Source organism: Balaenoptera musculus, chromosome 5 (genome assembly GCF_009873245.2).
Source record: "Balaenoptera musculus isolate JJ_BM4_2016_0621 chromosome 5, mBalMus1.pri.v3, whole genome shotgun sequence".
NCBI lineage: Eukaryota > Metazoa > Chordata > Mammalia > Artiodactyla > Balaenopteridae > Balaenoptera > Balaenoptera musculus.
Genome location: NC_045789.1, coordinates 109,548,657 through 109,571,779, shown reverse-complemented (window position 1 = coordinate 109,571,779; position 23,123 = coordinate 109,548,657). Strand labels below are relative to the sequence as shown.

The following is a 23,123-nucleotide window of genomic DNA, read 5'->3' as shown; positions in this document are numbered from 1 at the left end:
GTGGGCACCTCACTGCCTTCAGAGGACCTTCCTCTACCAAGGGTTATTTACCCAATAGCTACCAAAGCCTCTGAGGCTCTGAAGCCTCATACAGGGGCACCCGACTCCCCACCATGACTGCCTGCAGGAGAGGAATGACTAGCGGCCGGTCCTGCTCACCCCTTAGGCCACGGAGATCCTCCTATGCGCTGTCACCGTCAGGGAGAAAGGCCCAGTCCACCCAGTGCTTTAGCGAGGTATCAGTGACCAATGCTGCCCATTTTTAGTCTTTATTTTATTACACACAGGCACCAACCCCACCAACTCCAGTGGTAGGAGAACAACCTTAAGACTGATACCATGTTATGTTCAGTATCACTCATTTCATCTGCTGCTGTTTCAGGTTCCTTGTACAGTAGTCCCCAGCCCCATCCGCAGGGAATACGTTCCAAGACCCCCAGTGGATGCCTGAAACCGAGGAGGGTACTAAGCCCTATATATACTATGCTTTTTCCTATATGTACATACTTATGATGAAGTTTAATTTAGAAATTAGGTACAGTAAGAGAATATCTGAATTGCCCATATTTGGGGCCATTATTAAGTAAAATAAGAATTAACGTAAACACAAGCACTGTGATACCACGACAGTCGATCTAATAACTTAGTGGCTACTAAATGGCTAACTGGCAGGATACGCTGGACAAAGGGGTGATCCACGTCCTGGGTGGGATGCAGCAGAATGCACCAGATTTCATCACGCTACTCAAAACAGCGCACAGTTTAGAACTTCTGAATTGTTTGTTTCTGTAGTTTTCCATTTGATATTTTCAGACTTTGGTTGACCACGGGTAACTGAAACCAAGGAAAGCAAAACAGAGGATAAGGGGGGACAATTGTAGTTCTTCTGTTTAGATGAGTTCTTCCTGAAAATGCAGTACTTAAAGGAAACAAATCTATATCGACAAGGTGAATGCAAAATTATACTATGCTGAAAATTTAAAGCTGTAACCCTTTGTGATTGAAGTGGCAGGGAGCAGTATTACTGCTAAATGGCCTGTTTCTCTTTAGCACTCAATTTTGTAGGAAAATGACATTCCTTTCTATTGTTAAGTATTCTTTCAAGTTGCCCCTGAATAGCAGTAACTAAAATAACTGTAAAAGCCTTGGGTGATGTTTTACATTAGAGTTCTAAAGAGTGTTTGGTTTAAAAAAAAAAAAAGAAAGAAAGCAAGCAGCGTTATCCTTCTTAAAAGTCAGTTCAACTTATTTTTAGCTTAAATACACTAGGAATAGCCCTAGAATTTAAAGTGTAATAGAGAAAACTCTATCAATCTACCTGTAGTTAAGATGTTAGCTGCTATTTTTCTTCATTACTATCTTTGGAATGTCCTTAGTACTTGTGAATATGAGATGCATTCAGAAATAGATGAATAGATTATCCAGTAAACATGAGACTAGTTCCCACACACACAAACCCAGTTCCCATTCTTTTGGTCTATACTTCTCTGATATATTTCTCTGTATATGTACTTTTTTACTATATTATGTAGTAAAGTAATATCATTGTAACTTTATTTGAAGAGGCCTCATGATATTTTGTCCTCATATACCAGAAAATATCAATACACCAGATGACATAAGCTTCATTCTCATTAAGACTTCCCTTTGATTTCTATTTATTATGCCTCTTTATGAAGTGCAAGAAAACTTTGCTCAAAGAAAAAAGTTCCATCTCAATTAGATGTCCTCTTAAGTTATTTATGTAGATACCTCTTTTCTCACTCAAAAACAAGCTCTCTGGGCACAGGTACCTGTCATGTCTATTTCATCTTTATATCCCATGAAACCCTCAGAGTAAAACATATAGTAAATTTTCACTAAATGTTACTTGAATGAATTAATGCCTTCCAGAATCCCACTGGTTGGCCTTGGTACTCAAAGTTGTATAGCATTTCATCTGTAACATTCCTTTAACACAACCTGGGAAACTAAATTTGAATAATAACAGAATGTTCCATAACTTCCTAATCTGAGTTTGAATATATTTTTCTTGTTATAACTTTTTACAAAGGTAAAATGCTATGAGCCAGTTTTCCTTTTTATCTTCCCTTGATTCATTCAGGAAACAGCCTTATTCACTTTTTAGCTTTAAAATCTCGCTACATACCTATTTAACCTTACAAGTGATAAACGTAAAACGGCCCCAGTAAATTCTCGTTTGTGCTTATTAAAATGGCCACAGGGACTTCCCTGGGGCACAGTGGTTGAGTATCCGCCTGCCAATGCAGGGGACATGGGTTCGACCCCTGGTCCCGGAAGATCCCACATGCTGTGGAGCAACTACAGCTAAGCCCATGTACCACAACTACTGAGCCTGCGTGCCTAGACCCCACGCTCCGCAACAAGCGAAGCCACCTCAATGAGAAGCCACTGCAATGAGAAGCCCACGCACCGCAACAAAGAGTAGCCCCCGCTCACCACAACTAGAGAAAGCCTGCGCGCAGCAAGGAAGACCCAATGCAGCCAAAAATAAATAAATTAAATAAATAAATTTTAAAAAATAAAATAGCCACAAAAGTAATTAAAATTGTGATATCCAATGCTGATGAAGTTGTGAAAAAGTAACAGAGTGGGTGCCTAGAAAAGCAGATAAATCTCAGCTCCCTTTTGGAAAGCAACTTAGAAACATTTACATAGATGTTTATTTTAATTTACCTTTAATAGCAAAAATTGGAAACAACCTAAGTATTCAACGATCTGGGACAGCTTAAACAAATGATCACACCTGACTTTGATAGATAATAAACTATTCACAAGACAATCACAGATACTGTGTAAAAACAAACGTATGGTATAAAATAATAAAAAATAGAACGTCGTCAAACTATGTAATAAGCTTACAATTGCTTGAAATATGTAAGCATAAATTTAAAAGACTAGAAGGAAACCGGACAAAATGAAAACAGTTATGATAGAGTGATGGGATTATGGGTGCAATTTTTTGTTTTCTTTTACGTTAAAAGATTATTTTAACAAAATATAAAATCAAAGGGAAAAAAAGGATCAAGTTTTAGTCCCTCGATGTTCATATTTTAAGAAGGATGTTGTGCAGATACCTAAGCAACATTTGTCTTCCTTGCTTCAAAATCTCAGCATGTATTTTGTCTGGTTCCAGGGGCTTAACCATTTTCTTTTAAAAATAATTCTGGCTACCATAGTTATTCTTTGAAAGTCTAAACAAAGTTTGTATTGTTCCCTGGCAGCACCTCGTTTGCATTAAACCATGAGTTACGATATTAGTGCCTCCTGGTGTAAGTTTTTTGAAGAAAGCAGACTCGATAACTCTTTTTCTGGTTGCATAGTAAATGACAGTCCTCTTTCAGGGTGTATTCAATTTCCATTGGAGTTCTTACCCTTGGTTATGTACAAATAGCTTATCAAAATTTTCTTATAATAGCCATCATTATTGTAAGTCAACATTTTTGCTATTTTATCGAGGAAAGAGCAAATGATTATAGTGTAACTTTATATAGGAAGCAGAATTTCTTCCATGAGTTAAGACTTTAGCAATTACAATAATCCAGTATAAAAGAAAAACATTTTTTGCTCTTCTAGAAAGACACTATTAACTTCACATTGCTTAGTTTATCTGGTAGGTGAAGAAAAATCATCTCTATAGAAGTTACATTTAATTCAGGTTTGTATACATTCTGGAAGGTCATTTATAGATGGGGAGTATAAACCAAATGATAATGAGGATAGAAATATTCTTCATCAACTCTCCCAGTTTCGAGATGCATTCATTCATTCAGCAATGCATCATTGTACTAAAAGCACAACCTCTTAAGGCAGAGTTGTGTAAATCTGGAAAAATTACTTTACCTCTCTGTGCCTTAGTTTCTTCATCTATTAAATATAGATAAAGATAGTACTTACCTTATAGAAATTTGTGAGAATTAAGTGAGTTAATGAATGTAAAGCTCCTGGAACTTAAGAAATGTTGCTGTTTTACTAATGTAAGTGTTTTTGAAGGTGAGAGCACAAATACTAAAATGGCACAATTTCTGCCCTCCAGACAACCTAGAAAACATTCTTAAAAAATCAACTAGGTTTGCTGTTAGCCTAAAACTGCTCTAAAAAATAAAGTCAATTTTTTTTAATCAACTAAGTAGCAACTTTTTAACCCTCAGGGGAAAGAAACTTGCCAAGAAGTTGAAGCACATAATAAATGGCTTTGGGAATGTTTTTAAAGGAAAATGAAATTCTAGTTGCTCTAAGTTTGAGCTACATGGAAGTATTAAAAGCTACTTTCTTTCTTCTCCCAATTTTATTGAGATACATTGGACACATGACATTGAATTAGTTTCAGGTGTACAACATAATGGTTTGACACATGTATATACTGTGAAATGATCACCACAATAGGTTTGGTTAACATCCATCAACTCACATAGTTACAAGTTTTTTTTCCTTGTGATAAGAACTTTTAAGATCTACTCTCTTAACAACTTGCAAATATACCATACAGTGTTGTTAACTACAGTCATCATGCAGAATATCTTTCCTTTGCTTCTGAGTGCAAGAGACTTCCACTTTGGAAAACAATTGCTGGTTCAGAGTCTAGAAAGATTGATATACATCGTCATCTTTCTGAAATGGAAAATCTTTCTAGCTAATAGCCATCATCTTTTTCTCAAATGCCTATCACTTAATATGACAATGAAAACCACAACTCCGAATGTTGATTTTAATTATATTTACAGTGAAACTGGAAAGAGAAATCAAAGCCATTTTTACTTTTGTGTCAAATGTGTCTAAATGAGTTAAGTAGATGTTCCAAGCTGTGTATATTCTTCAAGATTTAGGTTTGGAGATGCTCATTTGCTTAAGTCTAATAGATAGAATGATTTAGTCTCTATTTTCCTGAGTTGATGAATCACTTAAAAGTTCTCCATCAAGAAAGTCTTAAATTTTCAGATGTCTTTTACTCATTCAACAAATATTGTACCTAGCATATACCTAGCTATATGTACCTAGCATCATGCTAGATACTCATTTCCATTGGTAATTTGCTTTCACTTTCTCAGTGGAGAAAAGACTCAACACAAGGAAATTAGCCCTCTTGTATCCTCGGTCCCTAGGACATAGAATTTTGGACCAAACAAGCTAACTTGTGTAACTAGTCTAACATGCTATGTACTTCTTGAGCATTATTGGGTGCTTATATCCTCTAATGAGCTCTATAATGTGTTGATTTTGTCTGTTTTATTTAGTAGTATCTATTTTTTATTTTGAGGGTGAGCCCGGGTTGCCTGGAACAGGAGGACAGAATGGAATGCCAGGGCCCAAGGTTGGTACAAAGAAAACCAAGCAGAATCATTTGAGGCATGAGTTTTCATGAGATTGTGAGATGTTACACTTTTTTTACATCCCACTGGTTTTACTTGGATGGAATTTTTTGTCAATAATATAATATACTGTAGTATAAAACTTTGTGACTAAAGAATAAGTGATGTTTGTGATTCTCATTAGCATTAAAAATGCAGAGAAACAGTGTAGGATATGTCTAAATTTTTATTTCTGGGATACTTAAATAACATGAGAAAGCCTGTGTTTCAAATGTGACTTTGTCATTTTACCACTTAATGAACATATTACAACATAGGCCACGTCCATCCTGCCAACATTTGCATAATTTTTACAAGATGTGCTAAAGATGTTCACAGTGCCACTGTGACTTTTCCTCAAGATTTGGCCACCTCCAAGGCTTGCACAACCTAACCAGTTAATCAAATGAAGAGCACAATAAAAATGTGGCATGTTTGAAATTTAAAAATGGATGTAGTCTGAATTACTAAATAGGGAAAAAATGTAATAGAGATTTTTTTTTTGGATTCCAAATTTCCTTTGTTTTTGAAGAACAAATGAATCTTAAATATAAAAAGATTGCTGACAGTTTAGTTTAAACCAAATAGGCAGACAAATCCCAAGTCCTTTGATGAGTGACCATCCCTTGAAGTACAAAACTAATGTCTAATCCCATCAGCTGTGCTGGTGTGTATCCATGCCCACAGATGCTTGTCAGCTGATTTTACAGATCACATTGCTATTGACAGGCGCCTAGGACAGACCTAAAATTTATAGACCTGTCTTTTGTCCTGCAGCAGAGGAAAGAAAATATTCCTTCTGGGACTACAGCCATTTTCCTGTCTTCTTCCCTCTCTAGCTGCATGCTAAAAAGCCAAATGATAGGAGTTAATGCTTAATGCATGTTCTCAGTACTATTCTTCTGTTGCCTAGCGACCATCAGGATGGCTGCTGAGCAGTGAAAGGTAACCAGAAATTCAGAAAGCCAAAGGGTCAGGCGGAGTTTCAGGGAGTGAAAAGAGTGTTGCCTTCAAACAGACTTCTTGAGTGAATTGTAATTTTAAAAAACACAATAACCACCTTAAAAATAATTTTTAAAGTAGTCTGATCTTATTGCAACCCTTTCTCAAGCTTTTCTTAAGAGGAATATTATCATAATGTGTGTGATTTGCTTTAGATTTACTCTCTGACTCTGTCCCCTGTCGCTTCCTGGGTAAAGTGAAAATGAGATTCTTTTCAGAACACAGTTTTGCATTTTAGTCCTTGTACTGTCATGGTCATAATTTTGAGTAAAGACATCTCTCCTAAACTCACTTAGATTCTGCGCCAATATAGTATCTTTTCTGAAAAAACTAACGCCTCCTAAAGTACACCTAATTTGGAACATAGTGGTTAACAACAGATTGAAGAGAGTTCATGACATTGTGAAGGGGTCCAAGTTCAGGCCTTAGTCACATCAGGGGAAGACAGATAGAGAACTACACTGGTACTCTGACCCCTGAAATATTCCGTGCACCAGGGGCTGCTTTGAATGGAAGATTTCATTGAAGGATGTAAGTAAATAAACTCACCTTACTGAGTCTGTGAGCAGAATAAAACGTTGTAATCTCAGAAGCCTCGAGACGTTGAATTGCCACGACATTTTTCTCCTTAGTGCCCTAAAAGCCGGGTTTTGGCTGATCATCTTAAATATCTTTCTTTAGTCCTCAAAAGCAAAGAATTAAAATTACATTTGCCATTGGTATCCACACTCAATGCTCCAGGAAACTCGTCTTAACCTTTTGTTTTTATATAACAACTATATATTGCCAAAATAGAAAATGTCACGTATAATTTATCTATTAATAGTATGTTTAATATCTGATTTTGTTTAGTGTTGATTGATTAGGTGTTTTATAATTTAATATGTCACTCAATCTTTGTTCTTTTGCCCAGGGAGAACCTGGAGAACGAGGAGAAAAGGTGAGAATGATTCTGCTGATTTTTTTTTTTTTCCCCCAAAGAGGTACCAAACTGAACTGTATTTATGTGTGGTTGGATAGACAGATACAGGTATACAAGCATACCTTGGAGATGTTGCAGGCTGCATTCCAGATCACTGCAGTAAAGTGAATATTGCAATAAAATGAATCACATGAATTTTTCGGTTTCCCAGTGCATATAAAAGTTACGTTTACGCTATACTGTAGTCAGTTAAGTGTTCAATAGCATTATGTCTAAAACACAACGTGCCTGCCTTAATTGAAAAACGATGCTGTTAGAAATATGGCACCCTTAGACTTGCTTGACACATGGTTGCCACAAATCTTCAATCCGTAAAGAATGCAGTAGTATCTTTGAAGTACAATAAAGCAAAGCACAATAAAACAAGGTATGCTTAGTTATATAGATGTAGATAGATATAATGACCACTGTTTTTTCAAACTGCTAATTAGTGGAAGGAGAAAATAGTGTAATTCTTATATATGTATAGAAGTTTGGGTAAAAAAGATTTAAAGAAATGGAGGAGAAGGGTGCAAATTTAAACATTCTATGTCAGGCTTTTAAATGACTTTCAAAAATCCCTAGGCCTGCAAAATTTCTGTTCTACCTGTTTGCTAATGCCACTCCAGTACTTTTCTAAGCATCCATCTCTCTCTCTATTACTTCTTAGGTCAGTAGGTTAAAGGGATACAGATGTTTACCTGCAGCAAATACGCTGAAAGTTGTCCCAAAAAGAATTCCCATAAAACCCAAAAAGAGAAGCAAAAGGAGAAGCAGAGTGCACATGTTAAACTTCTCTTAGACAAACATCCTTCCTTACTGCTTTGGGGGAGTTCTCATGCTATGTCCTTTACCAGTGTTTGAGAAGTATGCCATCTCTGCAGGCAACTACCAAGATACCACATAATGCCCTTCATAAGTGATACGATTTTTCTGACAAATCAGTATCATCACCGCTAATCTCAAAAGCAGTACATCTACAGATCCAGCAAGCTTCATGAACGTAACTGTATTTTTGAGCTGTATTTTACAACTGTATTCTTGTAAAACAAAAATAAAAAGACATTTATTTAAATGGAAGGAGAGCAGAGCAGAGAGGCGGCTCAATCAAACCCTTCACTTCATGACCACTCTGAACCAGTTTTCCTAATAAGAAAGTTTGTTTTGTTATTTAATAAAGGGATTTCCAAGCAGTTTTTAAAAGTGTGCTAATGAGCTGCCTATCAAAGATCCCCCATAACTTATGATCAGTATATTTATTTGGCTTCCAACCAGTTCATGGTAATTAACCTGAAATTAGTTAGTCATCAGATGACTCTTTTGTGTAGAAATTAAGGAGGGAAAGGGAGCAGTGCCAGCACCATTCCAGGGACTCAACAGATAAAGCGGCTCAGGCTCCCAGGCCACTGTGCTGTCCCCGTCACCATAAAAGAATGCCCGAGCAGGATAGCCTCATACTTATTTGAAACAAGAAAAGAAAGTGAAGAGAAAAAGTTAAACTCTCCCTCCTTCGCCACCCCTCCTTATCCCAGGGAAACCATTATCAGTAGCTTCTCTCTTATTTTACGGAAAAGTTTAAATGATAGAAGAGTGACCTCTTACGCAGCTGGACAGAAGGATGTTCCAGCTTATGGAATGTATGAACAATAATGCATTGTTATTGCTAATGGTTATCATTAACAGCTTATGATGTGTCAGATACTGTCCCAGTTGCTTTAGACACAGTAATTGTTTATTTCTTATAACCCCATAAAATATTCTTGCCCTTACGTTGCACATGAGAAATTTGATGTAAAGAGAATTTCATTTGCCCAGTAGGGCCTGGACCTGGGCTCAGACTCCCTGGCTCCAAAATTCATGATGTTTCCACTAGAGCATGCTATAAGACTTAAAGAATTTAGAATTTAAGAAAGCAAAGCATGGATAATAAACAAATGACTTTTTTCCTAAAGCATTGCTTGTGGGTAGAAAGATATCAGTGAGGGAATAGGCGTAGGAGCTCTCAAAAATAACAAAGGAAGCATAAACTCCCCAATTTATTTTACTATAATTTTTTTAAATTTTATAATAAGATATAAAACATTTATTTCTCAAATGCAAAACACTTAGGTCCAGATAACTCAGTGTTCAGTGCAGCAGTTTTGAGGGCTGGGTCATGCACTTAGAGGGCCTGGAGATTTGAGATGGGTAGGATTCACAGATTGAAGGGAAAGGAGAAGGCAGGGCTCCAGGTGGCAGGAGTGGGACAAGGAAGGAGACGGAAAGGGTAAGGCACACGGTATATTGAGGGAGTCAGGAGAAAGCCTTTGTTAGAGTGACTCTTTGAGCAGAGAAAAGAGAAAGAGTTAAGGCGGCCAGAATAAGCTATTAGTGCCAGAATAAGCTATTAGAAGTCAGAGAAATTACTTTCTGTTAATATCGTGGAGTAGTTTAAAGCTATTTAGCCATGTTCATTGTAATAAAACTTATTTGGACTAGTTGATATCAGACAGCTGGTCAAGTAAAGTACATTAGCTCTGTAGAACATTTATAACAGATTTTAATATATAGTGCCTATGAAAGGAAACTTAAAATAATGAAAAGTACTCTTTGCTGAATGTCACCAATATATTTTACATGTATTGCTTTTTTCCCCTCCTAGGGAGATGCTGGAGAGAATGGCCCCAAAGGTGATACAGGTGAAAAGGTACAGTGTTGCGAAATATGAAAAAGTGTGTGTTTGAGCAAGAATATTATTTCATGTACATGAAAATGGGAGATCAGAGATAATTCTACACAATTAGAAAACTTTTAAATATTTAATTTATAAAAGGTGATTATTCCACCAGCTCCTAGCTACAAATTTAAATATTTTAAAAGTAAAATGCTATGTCAAAAATTCTAGAAAATGCGTAATTGGGTTTCTAGTAATATGACTTTCAAGACAAAAAACCCACCACTATTTATGTGTAAATGGAACACTCCCTTTATACACAGAAATATAAAAATAGAGTTCCTAAAGTGATTCCATTTGTCCCGATTTTAGGATAGAAGATTGCAGAGGATTGGGAGGGGATGCAAGAGTTTGATAATAAGCTAAAGTCAGTTGATTAGAGCCTCTCATGCAGTCTTGAAAATTTGCCTCAACTTGAAATCTACTAGATCCAGATATTTTGTCAGCCTTTGTATTGTCTTTTTTTTTTTTTTTTCTTTTTGGCCTTTAAACCATTATTAGCACTTATATTGCGGTGGTCTTTTGTTCATCTTCCTACCTCCTGTCTTTTTTTCTTCAGTCTATCGAAGTTTTTGCTTGGATTCTTACTTCACACACATCTCTGACATAGGAAGGAAATTTTTATTTCATTTGTGCTATATGTTAAGAATTAAGAAAAAGATCTTTTAAGAAGCTAAAAATGGAATAGTCAGATTTAATTTAAATCAGGCTAGTTGATGAAACAAAGAATGATTCATTTAGGCTCGTAGTTGAGAATAAGAATACTCTACTTTGAAAATTATTACGGTACAGATGGACAATTGTTAGTCATAAAAACATACCCATAAAGTAAAGAGAAATTTGTCTTCCTCATTCTTATAAATATTAATATAAATATGGCATGGGTGGTAGGGAGAAATTAATGGTAGGAATAAATTAATGTCACCGAGTAGCAACTGTGTTTGTATTCAAGAGGTAGTCTAGAAATCAGAGTGGACTCTCAGTTTCTTGTAGACCAGGGTTTCTCAGCCTCCGCACTACTGACGTTTTGGGCTGGATCATCCTTCCTGAGGGAGCTGTCAGATGTCTAGCCTCGTTCCTGGCCTCTGCCCAACAGATGCCAGTAGCATCCCCGAGTTGTGACAACCAACACTCTCTCCAGAGGTTGCCAATTGTCCGCTGGGGAACAAAATCATCCCTCATTGAGAACCACTGCTGTAAACCCATTTTATATGTATCTGTCAGATTTAAGTATCATGCTGCAATCCACCATGACATGAGTACGTTTAATACTAATGGGACCAGTGATATACCTCTATGACTTCTTGAAGTCAAAATTAAAAACCCTAGGTATATAAACATAGATATTTGATTTACCTTTGTTGTGTTTGCTTAAAAGCAGGGGTCAGCAAACTTCTCCTGTAAAGGGCCAGAAAATAAATATTTTAGGTTTTGTGGGCCGTATGGCGTCTGTCACAACTACTCAACTCTGTCATCGTAGCATGACGGCAGCCATAGACAGTATGTATACAAATGAGAGTGGCTCTATGCCAGTCAAACTTTATTTCTGGACACTGAAATTTTAATTTCATGTGGTTTTCAAATGTCGTGAAATATTATTCTTTTTATATTTTTTTTAACCGTTAAAAATGTGAAAACCACTCTTATCTCTTGCGCCACACAAAAACAGGTGGCTAGCTGGATTTGGCCCTCGGGCCATAGTTGCCAACCTCTGTTTAAAGAAAGGAAATCTTCTAAACAGAGAGCAGTTTCTTCAAGTGAAAACCGTTTATGCCAAGTCTGAGCTATGCCTATGTGGATTTATGTAGAGAATTTTAATCTGTAGAATATGTATTTTTAGAGCTTAATTTTTTGAATGTAGGCCAAAAATTGTTTCTTTAATCACACATTTTTAAAATTTAATATTGCAATAGCAAAGCAACTTTTTTTTTTCTTTGTAAAGGCTAAATTCATCTCAAAGGAATACGGTTCTTATTTTTTATATTAATGCAAATCATTTACCATGCTGACTCACACATAGTAAACTCTCAATAAATGTTAGCTTTCTTACCACATGGAAATGGAAATCAACTAGATTGGTTATTTTTCTTTTTTATCGAAAAGTTTTATTAGTCAACTGAAATTAAGTATGAGAAATGCTTCAGTTAAAACACAAATCATTTCTATAAATTTTCAATGAGTCTAAACAGGGGATTGTAAATAGGAATCTGTAACATATAATACGTAATCTGACCTGTAGCATTCATCCACAAGAATGCTGTAATTGGAATATAATTTTTGATGTGTTTTTTAAACATTTCCTGCTTCTGTCACATAATTTGTTTCCAGCATGTTAGAAACACTCTTCTCATGGCCTTTGGGTTCAGGATGTGAAACTCATTCATCATTTACCAAGTTTGAGATGTAAAATCAAAAAATGCTTCTTTTCTGCCATTGATGTAGTAAATTACGTCATTGGCGATTCACTTTAATAGGATTTTTTTCCTTGTGATCCAACTCGGTGCTTTTGGATGGTAAAGCAATCTAAGCCTTTCCAGACTGGTCATCTGGAAATGCTGTGGGACTGTAAAAACCTCTGGGCTGGGTTTTCTCTGTGGCCAGAAGCTACGATGAACTCTAGAATTAAGAATGACCTGCCAAAGGGTGATTTTAATCATGTGTGGAGTTACTACGGGAAGGTTATGTTCTGCTCTTTGGAGTGTTAATCCCACCAACTAATGTAGAAATGCATTTCTTATCTATTATCCCAGCACTTGAAAGTAAGTGTTGGTGCAGACCACTGAATGGTTCCATCATGCCACTCTATTATTCACAACCTTATCTGTTCGTTTAGAAATTTCACATTCTTTCTTTTTTTTTGTCTGAGCATTTTTTAAAACTTTTTTATTTTATATTGGAGTATAACCGATGAACAGTGTTGTGATAGTTTCAGGTGCACAGCAAAGTGACTCGGCCATACATATACATGTATCCATTCTCCCCCAGACTCCCCTCCCATCCAGGCTGCCACATAACATTGAACAGAGTTCCCTGTGCTCTACAGTAGGTCCTCGTTGGTTATACTTTTTAAATATAGCAGGAAGCTTCACTTTCTTGGTATTGCCTGTCTGTGTCTTCATTTTTCTTTTCTCCCCCAGTCTCCATTTCTATAAATAACCTGCCTTCTTACTTTACACCTGCAGAGCATCTTTGATTTGCATCCTCAGAGCCTTTTCAGAAGCGACACCCATATTTGGAGCCACCCACCAAATTGCCTTTTCTTAAGGTCACATGGGAAGGCTTTTCTTTTGGGCATGGGGCCTTCTCCAACTTAGCACATATGATGCTTCCCTTAGCTTACAATACTCTTCTCTGTCCACCTCCACCTCCTCACGTTCTCATCCTATTCCTCAGTCTACTGAGACCTGAATTTATTAAGTCATTTCCCTGGGGCAGCCTTTCAGTCTCCCCTGGATTGTCTCTGTTACCCCCTATGTGCTCCCAGAACACTCTTTATGATCCCTTTCATAACCCTTATCACAGTTTATTGTAATTCCTTGTTTAATTGGGCATCCAGCTCACTGGAAAAGAAAAAACAAACAAACAAAAAACTGTAAGTTACCAAACTGTTCTATTCCCAACACCAATCCAATTTCCTGGCACATAATAGGAAGATAATAAATATTTATTGAATGAACAACCTTTTAAAAATTTTTTTTTTTTACTTTCACCTGCTTCTTATTTTTGTTGAATGGTATAACTTTTTCCTGTACCATGCATTTGTTTATCATGTCTTCTGTGGGTGACACAAAATTTCCCAACATGACAGTTTCTTCCTATCCCAGACTTTTTGTACGTGGAAAGAAAGAAAAAGAAGGTATCTTTTATGCATTCAATCAATAATATTTTTGAATACATATATTTATGTACATATATACTGTATACATATATACAAATGATTACAGTAGTCCTTCGGTATCTCCAGATTGGTTCCAGGATCCCTGCAAATACCAAAATCCTAGCATGTCCCTTATATACAATGGGGTAGTATTTGGATATAACCTATGGGCATGCGCCCATATACAATTGACCCTTAAATAATGGGGGGCTTAGGAGTTCTGAGACTCTGCCAGTTGAAATCAGGGTATAATTTACAAAAGGCCCTCCTTATACATGGTTCCTTCACATCCCTGTTTTCTCCATATCGTGGTTCCCCATCCGCCGAATTCAACCAACTGCAGATCGTGTGGTACTGTAATATTTACTGTTGAAAAAAAATCCATATATAAGTGGACCTTTGCAGTTCAAGCCTGTGTTGTTTAAGGGTCAGCTGTACTATAAAGCTTCTCCAGATTACTTATGATACCGAATACTATGTAAGCAGTTGCCAGGCACACAGAAATTTAAGTTTTGCTCTTTGGAATATTCAGGAATATTTTTCTCAAAAGATTTTTAGTCCAAGGTTGGGTGAATCCGCAGATGCAGAACCCAGGAATATGGAAGGGTGACTATATCGTAAGCACAGGACAAAGGCAGGGTTTGAAACAGCATTGTTCGCTTTATTGCCCTAGCTCCTAGTATCCCTGCATCCAGAACATGGTTGGCACATAATCAATGCTCAATAAATATTTATTGAATGAATTAATGACTGATAGAAATATCACCACATTCACTTTATTTATCCACATAGACTTTAGTAACACATACATATAATTACATACCAAGTGTTGTGCTTGAAAATAATCACAGCCAAAAACAAAAACTCTGTACTTGAATGGTCAATAGCAAAGTCAAATTCATTTACCTCAAGTATCTTCTCAAAGTATTTTTGGCTTTATGATTTACCCTGTGGAAACTTTTATTTTCAAACCAACTGATTTATGAAGCTAAGGGTATACTTAGAGAGACACAGTTGGGGGTTTTTTCCTACTTTAATCCTGTATTCATTTTCACTTTTAGAGGAATAAGGATTATAAACACTGACTTTTATTTTCACTACTTGCAGCATTATCCTTTAAAATGTTTAACTTAGGAACGTCTTCCAGCAATTGCCTTGCCACTTAAAAGTTACAAAAATTCCATGAGATTTCACAGTTCTAATTTTTTTTTTAATTAATTTATTTATTTTTGGTTGTGTTGGGTCTTCGTTTCTGTGCGAGGGCTTTCTCTAGTTGCAGCGAGCGGGGGCCACTCTTCATCGCGGTGCGCGGGCCTCTCACTATCGCGGCCTCTCTTATTGCAGAGCACAGGCTCCAGACGCGCAGGCTCAGTAGTTGTGGCTCACGGGCCCAGTTGCTCCGTGACATGTGGGATCTTCCCAGACCAGGGCTCGAACCCGTGTCCCCTGCGTTGGCAGGCGGATTCTCAACCACTGCACCACCAGGGAAGACCCACAGTTCTAATTTTTGAAAAGAAAGTTGATATATCACTCATAGTTGTCCATCAAATGAAACTGCTCCAGTTTCCACAAATAAATCAGGCTTTCAGGAAACTGTCCTTTCTTTCCCATCCACTTTCTCTGAGAACTAAATCTAGTCCTTATTCTCATTAGTGGATTATCCAGTCACTTTCCATTAAAACACTGGAAAAAAAGGTTTTTAAACTACAGTTAATACAAGCAACTTCCTTTTGTTTACAAGTTTACTACAACCATTGTGCCCTGTTGCCAAAATGAGATAAACCAATAATTCTTTTCTTATTCCAATAAAAAGAACATGGCAATAGAATTTAGGAAGTCCAAAATTCACTTAGGCTCAAGTTGCTTCAATTTCCTTATCTATTAAGTAAAAATAGTAATGCCCTATCTCTTGGGAGTCTTGTGAGGTATAAATAAGACGAAAAAGGGGGCTTAGAAAAGTCAGAATTGCTTTTATGAATACAAAGGTCTCATTGTGCAAAATACTGATTCATTGGTGTTGATGGCTTTCAGACAGACCTGATTTAGTGGAAACAGAAATAAGTATTATTTTATTAGCCACATTTATTTCACTGCCCATTCGTAACTCAATTGATTATTAGTGATGGGGAAAAGAAACCGGTATCATTTTACAATAAGACAGTATTTGGGATCCTCTTCTATATGCTTTGTCATGTTTTAATTTTTCCTTGAGTAGTAGCAATTACAGATGTCAAAGAAACTCGTATGTTTCCTCAAATAAGCTAATTTATTATTTCCTTCTCCTTCTTAAGCTTTTTTTTTCTTCCTAAAGATTTTTTTTATTTTTTATTTTTTGATTCTTGACTGCTGACCTGCTGAAAACATTCTTTCTGAGATTTGTTCATTTATTCACCATATATGTATCCAGCATATTCTATTCAGACACTGAATAAAAATAGACACTGAACCTGCCCACATGTGGCTGATCGTCTAATGGAGGGACAAGCAAAGAATAGGCAGAAAACATACACACATAATCCATATGCAGTGAGCTTGCAGGACTTGAACAGATGCCGCAGAGTGAGATGTGGATGTGAGGGGCATGTGTCTAGGTTGGTCGGTGAGGGGTTGAGGCAAAGCCACTTAAGACCTGAACAAAGAGAACTGCCAGCCGTGGGAAGAAGAGAGAGAAACTGAGGGAGGGGGGCGAGTGCCTCATGTACAGGGGCCTGAGGTTTATCTCTGTCTCTAAATGAGATTGATGAACAGCTCTGTAAACCTAGAACGAGGAAGTAGACCCCCAGAGCTCTGTGAGCCCTCGTGCAGACAGGACAGCTGAGGAAACCCCAGTATGTGCCTTCCTCCTTGTGGCTGTTCCTGTTTTCTTAACAGTCTCAAATGACTACATTTTCTCCCTTTTATTTTCCTGGTAGCATGTTTATGGGACAGAGGGCTAGAAGGAGCTGGAAAATCTAGGCCCTTGCCTGGCCTCATATCAGAAATAGGCAGCATTCTAAGCTACCCGCCGAACTCTCTCCTGTTAGCCCCTGTCTGTGTATTTAGAGCACATTTGCCTTAGGAATGTAGGCACACTCCGTGAAATCCGGGTGGAATACAATGCCTTTCAGAAAACCAGATTCTATCTCAAGATTTTCTCCCAGATCTTCCATGTGTCCCTGTCACCCACAAGTCATCCATCATCCTGTAACTTTCCGGTGACTGCATTACAATGAAACAAGTGTAGAGCTAGAAAAAAACGTGCCGGTCATAAGGGTGACGGTGCTTCATGAGGAAAACAAACTGACCTGCGGCATGGCTTTTTCCAACTCAACATCATTAACCCTTTGACTTCATCTGTTGAACCCTGACTTTCTGAAGACTGAAAGGGTCAGGGAACTCCTAGTAAATGATAGCCAGTGACATTAATAAATTCCTGAAATAGAGAAAACTGAAATTCCAGATCCACTAATGTATTGCTTTAGAATACAATTTTAGCACTGTATCAAGGGAAGAGATCCATATTTATATATTTATATTTATTTCAAGGAATGTAGTCCTTATGTATTTTGCAAAGTAAACCCATGTTTTTAGAAAGTATATTGTTTATCTTGGAAATTACTGACATCTTAGCCATATTGATACAAAATCTTAGGGAGCATAGTTTGGCCCATTGGTCACGGGGTTTCCTTGGGTGCTCCTGTAGATAACGGCTCTCTATGTGTTTGTGTGTTTCCTATTCTCATCACTTGTAGAATAATCTCTCATGGGTTTCATTTTAGGGTGACCCTGGATCGTCTGCTGCAGGAATTAAGGTAACTATAGCCTTGCAAGTGTTTGTACCCCAGGAGTTACAGCTTTGACTTTTGTAAGTCTCTTGTTTCCCTTCCTTTTTACCAACGTTGATGGTTCTAACTCTGTTCCTATACTACTGCATTAATCAGCTTCTAGACACAACAGGGAGTATCTGCTAGAAATCTCTGATAAAGGCTTAAACAAGAGGTCTTGCCTTTTCTTCCCTTTCTGATTGGTTTTTATGGAAATGCGGATTTGTATGTGAGCTTTAGGTATATTTACAGCAAAAAAAAAAACAAATGTTCATATGTCTGGTAAGATGTAGAGCAACAGAATAAAGTGAATGAAATGCATGTGTCATCGGGGAGGCTGAAAGTGTCCAAAGGCCTAAGACTTTTGGAAAATTCTTGTAAGACTGCCCTTTTCATCTTTGGTTTTCTTTGCCCAGGGAGAGCCCGGAGAATCTGGTCGTCCAGGGCAAAAGGTAAATCCCTATTCCGGTGTGTTCTTTGTACTGTCTTATAGTCACCATTTGATTATGTCTGCTATCACTGTATAATATGAGAACAATTACTGAAAATGATGCCATTTTCATGCCTTATATGCAGAGTGGTTTTGACTGTTTTTCATTTTAAAAGGGTTGATGCTGACCATAGTAAAAGTACAAACATAATCTGGACGTGTAAAAGGATGCTTTATGAGCTAAAGGCAGCATATACTGAGCTGTTTGAGACTAACAAAGATCTGCTGGGTTGGAATGCCAACAACCTATCTTGCATGTTTAAAGATACTCTGCATGTTTCTATCTTTTATGAGAAGAAATGAATATTTACTAAACTGTCTCAATAGGGAATGATGGACAGTTCTTTTAAAATTATATTCCTTTCCTCTCATTTCAAATACTTCCCTGCTGATAATTTTTTTATGTGAATAATATCTACCTAAGCAGTGAATATTATGTTGTACAAAGAGGTTTGTTCATGAACTAAATTTTAATTGGAGACAGTAGCCAAACCACTTTAACCAATCTAACGTTAATTTTTTTTATCATTTGTGCTTCACTTCAGTGATAAATTAGAGGACATGCAATGAATATGTTTATTCTCATTTGCGTCTGAAGCAGGAAACGACTGTTAGTAGTTTATCGTCTGAGCATCTGGATAGCAATGCCCAGTGCAGATTTTAGATTTTTAGATAACAGATGTGGCTAACAAGTAAATGTGAATTCCACATTATGTTAAATCTCTGAGATCGTGACTCTGCCTTTGTCTAGCAGTAACTAATGTTATAGAAAAAAAAATATGAATAGAAACATAGAATATACCTCATTAGTATAAAGAGAAAGAGAGAAGAAATCCCATTGTAGTAGTTTGGAACCTTAGAACATAACATAAAAAAATATTCCCACATTCTTGAAGTTATTGAGAGGATCACTGCTTTGTTTAAACACTTCAGATTAAAGTGCTTTTTGAGAAGGTCTTTCACATTCTTTTAACATTTCCCTAATTTAAAAATAGATTTTCTTGAAATTAAGAATCTAAGAGTAATGATTCATTAGACCCAGTTTCAGGTAAAGTTGAGACTTTTCCAAAGAGCCCAGCAGAACTCTGCAAATTTTGCTGTTCAGTGCCTAAGATTTCCTACTGATTCTTCATGTAAGAAATTTGAAATTAGTGATATCACAGAGATCCATGGCCTGCTTTGGTTTGAAAGAGCATCTAATTTTCTCAGATGATCTCATTTTAAGTCCCTCAGTCTTTAAAAATTACAAGCTAAATTTAAACTGCTCTCCAAAACTGTAATAAGCTAAAAGAATTGTCTGCAAAACTGTTATGTCTTTTTTAAAAAACAAAACAAGTCTGCTCTAATTTCATATAGGTTCCCCTGTTTTCAGAGTGGAAGATCAAAATTGATTTTCAATTGGTTAATAAAATATTGCTTTATCGTGATTATTTAAAAATACATTTTAGATTCGTTTCTGGAAGTTTACAGGTTTACATATGGAAACATTGGATTTTCTTTGTATTTCATTAAAAACCTGTTTTAAATTATATTGAGAGAAGTGGATTCTACCTGAACAAATATGTGCCTGAATGAATATGTGTATGAATATTACAACCCATCTGAATGAAAATGTGCCCTGAAAAGAACAGTATCTTTTTCATTAATATTTAGGCCAGATTCTACCCTTTGACGCAATCTCACTTTCCCACAATATTTATGACTTCCTTGTCTAATATATGGATTTGGCAATACTTACCCCAACACTGATTTAAAAGTAGAGTGTTTCCATTCTTGCTGGTTGCTTAGATTGGAAAATGACAAACAGAACTGAGTACAGAATCCATTCAAGGAATCGTCCACATTTTTCTCACCATTGCAGAACTTTGTTGTGGGTTCATGGGTACTTAAGCTCCTGCATTAGGGGCATTCCCAGAAAAGTAGAGGATATCCTGCCAGAATTAAAGTGCATTGATTAGCTCTCCACTGTCTGGTATTTTGCGGTATGAAAGTTTGTTATTTAGAGTAACATTCATAATAGGGAATGATTTAATTATAGTTTTTTTCTTTTATAGACTCAACAGGAGAGTGTGTGATTGATATGTGAGTTAGGGTATATATGTTGGTAAAGTGAGTGTGTGTTTCATCACATAATTTTTTCCTTCCTAACTTCACATTCAATGGCATTGGTGGTATAGTGGTGAGCATAGCTGCCTTCCTAACTTCTCCACATCTTTTTAAAATATATTTTTTAGTTTTAATGGGGTAAAAATACATGTTTGCCCATTGTAAGGGACTGGCACAGTTGAACTGTATCTAGAAATACAGGGCACTGTCACAGGGACATGGGGTGAAAGCAGAGAACTGACTTTAACAGTAGACAAGGGTCTCCGATAATGGAGAATAAAGAGTGAAAGGGAAAGAAAAAAGAAAACCAGAAGCATAGCGTATCAGTGTAAAGTGTAATCTACTTGGGCAAGATGTCTTTGAATGGAATAACAAACCGATTCTTAATTATGACCTAGATCTGAACTTGGGCTGTGCATGACCAAGAACTCAACTCAGAGAAGCTCTGAGTCAAGAAATAGGCAAGAATGGAGAAATTAACTGAAAACTGTCTCTTAATTAAAAGATAGACATTCATGGTATAAAGACAGAGAATTTATATAGGAAGAAATATCTTCCTAAAAATGTTGAGATGTTTCACAAAGGGTAACATTAAATGTTTTATAATCCTTCATTTTGTCAACTTTTAAGTAAACATAAATTTGGAAAAGTCAAAATCCAAGAGTATGAAATATGAATTCCTGAAAGATTTGTTCATTAAAAAGTACATTTATAACCTATATACCTACATATATATGCATATGATGTAGGGAAGAGCTAAATGCTCAAACTCTCTGTAAGTATCCAATCTACATTATAAAATAATCCATAATGTTTTATACATCTTTCTCATTGTGAGAAACATGGATGTGTCTATGTATGCATGTGTATATAAATATCTTACTTTAAAGTAGTCATCAAATCCTTTTAATCTGACCCTTCCCCTTGAGGGAAGGGTCTAGTAAAAACTCCTTTGAGGAAACAGTGTTACAACCTATATGTTTCCATCCATGTCTTAAATAGGATGTCTTGAGTTTTGGGGGCTTTTCTGAAACAATACAAAACTATCAATATGTCACCAATATGTTTACTTTTATTGCTTGTATATTCTACTGCAACTTACTGTGTTTTCAAGGGCCTTATACTTTTTTCTTAGTAAAAGAGAATCTTCACTGAAATATGGATAAGCTCTTTTTACTAGAGCTTCCTAAAGTTATTGATTAAAGGGAAATGGGGGGAAAAAAAGAAAATCAAATGTATAACGTTGTATCTTTGTAAAGTTTAATCTACTTGGACAAGTTTCTTTGAATGAAATATCAAATTCTTAATAATCATTCTTTCTTCTCTGGCTTAATCTCATCTTAGTCTTTTTGTTCACAATGCAAACTTTCACTCAGGTAGTTTCAGAAAGAATAGCTTTTCTTTTGCATTCCTGAAGCACCTTTGACCTAAACCATCAGGAAAGTCATTGTCCTTTCTATGTCTAACCATACAGCTTAATATAAACAGTATCTGAAGTCATTTTGTGATAATACCAGAGCAAATTATAGCCCTCCATAATTTGAAAGTAATAATATTAAAGATGAAATGTCTGGTTGTTCTTAGTAGATTTTCCTTGGAATAAGAACTGTTCAAGCATGTAGATTAAAGAAGTGCCTTCTACCACTTTTATCTTTAATTTGATGCTTCTATCTCTTTTGGTATAGTTGTCATAACACTGACTCGCCATCATGAAATGATGTGACACTTTTACCTTCAAATGTTATTTTCCACAAGATTTAGTCACCTCAGTCCAACACAGGATGGACTTTCATTTTCTCTAGCAATTCCTTTATGCTTCTTTAGTGGAATTCAGGAGATTTTCTAAGCAATATAACTTCTTGTCACTATACTTTGTGCTTAAAATAATGTACACAATTATGTGAAATGAGAAGATTTAGCTTGACTCCAGTGTGCTCACCCAAAATGTACCACTTAATCTCAAACCTGTATTCAGAAACAGCTGCATGGTACCATTAGCCCTCAATTGCTAAGCAGGGTTACCCAGACTCAACAATTGTCTGATATACGGGCTGGAGTTAAGTATAATCTTAACTATGCATTTATCTTCTCATCATTCAGGAATGGAAAAGAAATCTTGTTATACTTTTAAGTGAATGAGACTTTTAATGTATATTGTTTTGATATGACCATCTGTTCATACAGCCAACTCTTGATTATCTGAGGTAAGAGAGCCCTGGAATAGGATGCATTATTCAAATGCACGTAATCCTCATTTCAGCAAATAGATTCAGCCTCCTCAACAAATCATTGACCAGGGAGTAATAAAACACAGGAATTCCTTCTCCTTTTATTTCTCTTTCTCACCTTCTGGTAGTGATGACAATGAACAGTGAACTGACAGCAACAGGGAAAATCTGAAAAATGGTCAACCAATCCCTGAATCAAGAGTTGACTGAACTGTATAATCTCACCAAATATCTTGAAACTAGACAGTATATATATTAGACATATATATACATACAGCAAGAATTCAGCTGGGAGCATTTGCCATGTTTTTCTCAGATACTGTGCCTGAGTGAATACTGTTCTATAATGCTGTGTGATTTTCCTATGTAGGGTGAACCAGGGCTTCCTGGGCTTCCTGGACTTCCGGGGATAAAGGTAAATACTGCACTGACAGTCTTGGCTTCACAGAAATGTAATTGTGAGAGTCACAAAAATGAAAAAATGAAAGCTAAAAATATAGTGCTGTTCCTTAAATACTCACCAGCCATTTCAACCAATTAAATTTTTTAATTAAAAATGAAGCACAGGTAACAG

At 36.4% G+C, this 23,123-nt stretch overlaps 1 protein-coding gene across 7 annotated transcripts in view; it reads left to right on the top strand.

The window, feature by feature from the left end:
* Window positions 1–23,123, top strand: part of COL25A1 (collagen type XXV alpha 1 chain) — a 478,809-nt gene that overhangs the window by 386,865 nt on the left and 68,821 nt on the right. For 5 of the 7 annotated variants that reach the window (XM_036853781.1, XM_036853777.1, XM_036853779.1 and 2 more), the window contains exons 13-18: window positions 5,279–5,332; window positions 7,285–7,311; window positions 9,974–10,018; window positions 17,681–17,713; window positions 18,142–18,177; window positions 22,920–22,964. In XM_036853781.1, the coding sequence (XP_036709676.1) occupies window positions 5,279–5,332; window positions 7,285–7,311; window positions 9,974–10,018; window positions 17,681–17,713; window positions 18,142–18,177; window positions 22,920–22,964 (240 nt within the window). The remainder of the gene's footprint in view (window positions 1–5,278; window positions 5,333–7,284; window positions 7,312–9,973; window positions 10,019–17,680; window positions 17,714–18,141; window positions 18,178–22,919; window positions 22,965–23,123) is intronic. The other 2 variants (XM_036853780.1, XM_036853776.1) reach the window with 1 other exon arrangement.